The 3924-nt window shown below is 41.2% G+C and overlaps 1 protein-coding gene across 1 annotated transcript in view; it reads right to left on the bottom strand.

Moving 5' to 3' along the window:
• The window catches only part of MCF2L2 (MCF.2 cell line derived transforming sequence-like 2), a 66979-nt gene that overhangs the window by 29773 nt on the left and 33282 nt on the right, over positions 1-3924 (bottom strand). The window contains exon 4 of the mRNA XM_010132078.1: positions 55-145. Coding sequence (XP_010130380.1) covers positions 55-145 — 91 coding nt within the window. The remainder of the gene's footprint in view (positions 1-54; positions 146-3924) is intronic.

Here is a 3924-nt window from a genome sequence, read left to right on the forward strand (position 1 = left end):
GTTCAGCAGCTAATTTTGATTTCTAGAAGACAAATAACAAAAGCAAGCACTTACTGCTATCCGTGTCAGGGATGCCTTGACTGCGCTCCATTTGTCCCGTCGTCTGTCTATGATGATGATGAATCCGATGCTGGCAGCCTCCAGACTGCAAAACAGATTAAATAAGTATGCTGGGTTACACAGAGATACTCCCGTTCCAAGGAATTGTACTGCAGCAAAACACGGCCTCCATCAGATCACCCTCTAAGCTCGTTATGAAAACGCAATGTACAGAGGAAAGAATGAATCTTTGGCAGAAATTCACATGGAAATGAAAACTGGCAAATTTTCTCTTTCCAGAGTAAGGCTAGCAGCTTACACAAAACACGAATATTTTATCAGCTAAATCTCAGCTGCTCTGCTGCCAAATCCAGGTGATACAAATAGTTCAGATGAGCTGTATTGAAGATAAAAACCTCAGATTTTGTTTTCTCTGCAAAATAATTAAAGTTATTAGACACCCCACTTCAATCTTCATTCTCTGAGTACGCTGACATCTGACAGGGGTACTTGGCTCCAGGGAGTCAGTATCCTCCTACTGTCACCACCTTGCCTGTGTACACAATGCCCCAGGAATTCTGGTAGGCAAAGCAGGAAGTGAAGAGTTACACCTTGCCAACCACAAACTGGTTCCAGCGTTGCAAGTCATTCAGAAACATCCTTTTACCATATTGACTAGAATAACAGTTACTGTTCCTTCTCAGAACTTTTCAAGGGGATCTATGAGGCACTGATTTGATGCTCCATCTCATCTTTTAAGACCTCATAAATATCCCATCCTCACTCTCTTACTCAAAAATCCCGCTTTGGTGTTCAGTGCTCCAGTGGGACTGCCCTACTTTCTGCCTTCGGAGTGTGTTCAGAATTGGAGAGAAGTCCTTGGAAGCTAATAAGCATACAATGAGAAAAAACTCCAGAAACTTCATTACAGCAGCATGGCTCAAAGCAGAGACAGGGAGAAAGAGTATAAATGTCATAATCAAATGACATACTGCAATCAAAGGACATACTGCAATCAAACATCTGATCATAGATTGAGATAAAAAGAGATTGTATAAAACATTTCCTTGATCCCTTTTCCACTGTCCAAACAAGAGGCAACCCAGGAACACCACTTTCATGGGTCATTTTGCTCAAACTCATGTCAATAAAACACCAAAGAGCACCACTGTTAGCAACCCTGAGCTTCTGCTGCTGCTCCACAGGATCAAGAACTACAACCTCAAAGCCAAGTGTCATGTGAATCTGGGATGCCAGTGTTTCTAATAGTTCATACTGGTAACGGTAAAACTCGCTGAATTTCCTGCTTCGGTATTTTTTACAGCATTCCTCTGAGAATTGTAAAATTCAATGACAACTGATGACCTTCCCTCTTTAGTGCAACATGCAGCTCTTTCTGCAGAGGACAGAAAATGCATTTCCAGCAGTGCCTCTCAAGCACAGAGATGATAATTCATCAGTCTTTCCTTCTATACATATACAAATACATGCATATCCTTCAATGATCTGACAAACGCTTCAAGGAAAAAACCCGACCAATGTGGTATCTATGACTTTGCTTTAGGTGTTACGAAGAAAAACGGTCAGAAAAAAGCAACAAAGAAGTTTTGCACATTGCAGGTTGTTGCAGAAAAGACGTGAGAAACTAACCACCAAAGCCTCAGCCTGGGGGATTCCTAACCATCCCAAAACTCAGCAGAGCTCTTACCAAACTGCTTCTGCTCATTGAGAGGAAAAATTGCTTTGGAAGTCTGGTAGGTATGAAAGGCCTGAGCAAATCAGTGTTAGCCTCCAGACAACCAAGTAGTGTCCCTGTGAACAGGGTGCCTGTCCTGCCTGTCCCTGATACACAGGGACACATAGGATAAGGTCAGGCATTTTCTTTCTGCCTTTAGGACCAATGTTGCTGCATTATAGGTGGGGTGTCAGGAATTCGGGTTATATCTCAAACGGAGAAGGTTGGAGTACAGTTGGTGATAGTTTGGAAAACCAAAACGAGCAGAAAGCCATGTGTCATTTTCCTCCTTTGCTTGTGTGATACACCTACAAAAAATTCTTTTTTGTTTAGTAATTTTCCAAGAAACATTCATGCCACTACAGAAAGAAAACAACTACTAGAAACTCTAGGTTGCAAATGCATTTTTAGGAGTCACAACGGAAAGGACAAGAAGGGTATTTTTTTTGCTTCTCTGTTCCCATTTAGTACCCTCAGTACAACATCTCACTCCAGGTAAAAGGCTGGGTGGTGTGATCCCCTCGGCACCAGAGCTGCATCTGCCCTGGGCACTTTGGTCCCTGTGCCAACAACAGCCCCAGTTACTCCGTTTACTGCAGATGAAACTGGAAGCTACAAGCCCCCAGTTCCCCAGCTAATAGAACCACCATCTTAAAAGGCAAAAAAAGCCATTGGGAAGCTCTCAAAGAGAAACACACTCTAAACCCCAGACGGATGTGGGCTGTACCCATTTCCCTGGCCTAGGGAACAGAAAACCATCCAGTCAACACTGACTGCTGTCTGGGACCACCCAGCCCACAGAAAACTGGCGTGTTAAAGACAGGATTATGCTCATTAACAAATACTTGAAAAATCTCCTGCATAATATGCACCAGTTCAGACTAATCCACAATAAAGTTTTTAAACATTTGATGCTGCTAAGACTAGCAGATGTCACAACCCAGTGCTCTCAAGAAGAACCTCACCACCCTCACTGGTCTCTTATTAAAGCACAGACTCAAGCATGGTCTGGCCCCTTGCAGGTAGGGGTTAGCCCTTCTGTTCGCAGTTCTTCAAACGACCAGAGAAACTAGTAATCACAAGATGCACATCCCATTTATGTTGTTTTGCTCTTGCGGAAAACAGGACTTGATCCAAATATCTGGTTAACCAGAACAAATACAGAAAATGCTTGTCTTGACTCATAATTCCAGGAGAACACTGTTACAATCCAACATCCATGTTGTTTACAGTATGTTACTAAAACTGGTCTATTGTTTGTAACAAAGTTATTGCTAACATAGTGAGCTATGAAGGGGGAATTAAGTCAATGCAATTCTTCTTTCAACAGTTACATGTTTAGATGACCTTGGAAAAATCTCTCTTTAATATGTTTTATATATTTTTGAGAGCCATGTTAATTTTTGAGAACCATGTTAAAGCATCAGGAAAATGGTGATGTAAGAGGACATAATTTGAATCAGATGGATCACCAAAATATGGTCTATACTCCAAAGAAACAGAGAATTTATTTTGGAATCAGTATCTAGTTATGTTTTCAGCCCAGACTCACATGACCAGCTTGTAGCTGCTGAGTGTCTCTCAGATAATAATTGCACACACAGAATGGAGTTCAAATCAGATGCAGTTCCTTTGAAAACAGTGATTTATAATAAACTGACCACAAAGTAGGTGTGTTAACTGAAGTTAACAAAAGCTGATATTGGTCTAAAAAAAATTTATCATTCAACTAATATCAGGTTAATAAAAATGAGAAAATTCTGTTCTTTGCAAAATTTATGATGCAGCTAAACCATAAGTAACTATATCCACAAGCACCATATTGACACAAGCTGACTGCACATAGAAATTGCCTTGTTTTGCACATCTACTTGGTTTGAGAGACCGACTAAAGGCTAAGAGGAGTGCACTTGGAAGTTTGGGTGCCTAAAAGAATTCAGAATCAGACCCTTATAACCACTCCTTGGTGAGCAAGCTGCTACGGAAGTAACCGACAGACAGCACCTGCCAAAAGCAACAAGTACAACTCAAACACAAAAGTACTTGTGCCAAGTAAAACCTGCTTCTGTTTTGAAAGTCCCTAAAACATATAGATTAGAAGCCACTTAAAAAGGGACCGTTGGTGTTTTATCAAGTACATGTCCATGACG

This window comes from Buceros rhinoceros, unplaced genomic scaffold (assembly GCF_000710305.1).
Source record: "Buceros rhinoceros silvestris isolate BGI_N320 unplaced genomic scaffold, ASM71030v1 scaffold17732, whole genome shotgun sequence".
In the NCBI taxonomy this organism is placed as follows: Eukaryota; Metazoa; Chordata; class Aves; order Bucerotiformes; family Bucerotidae; genus Buceros; species Buceros rhinoceros.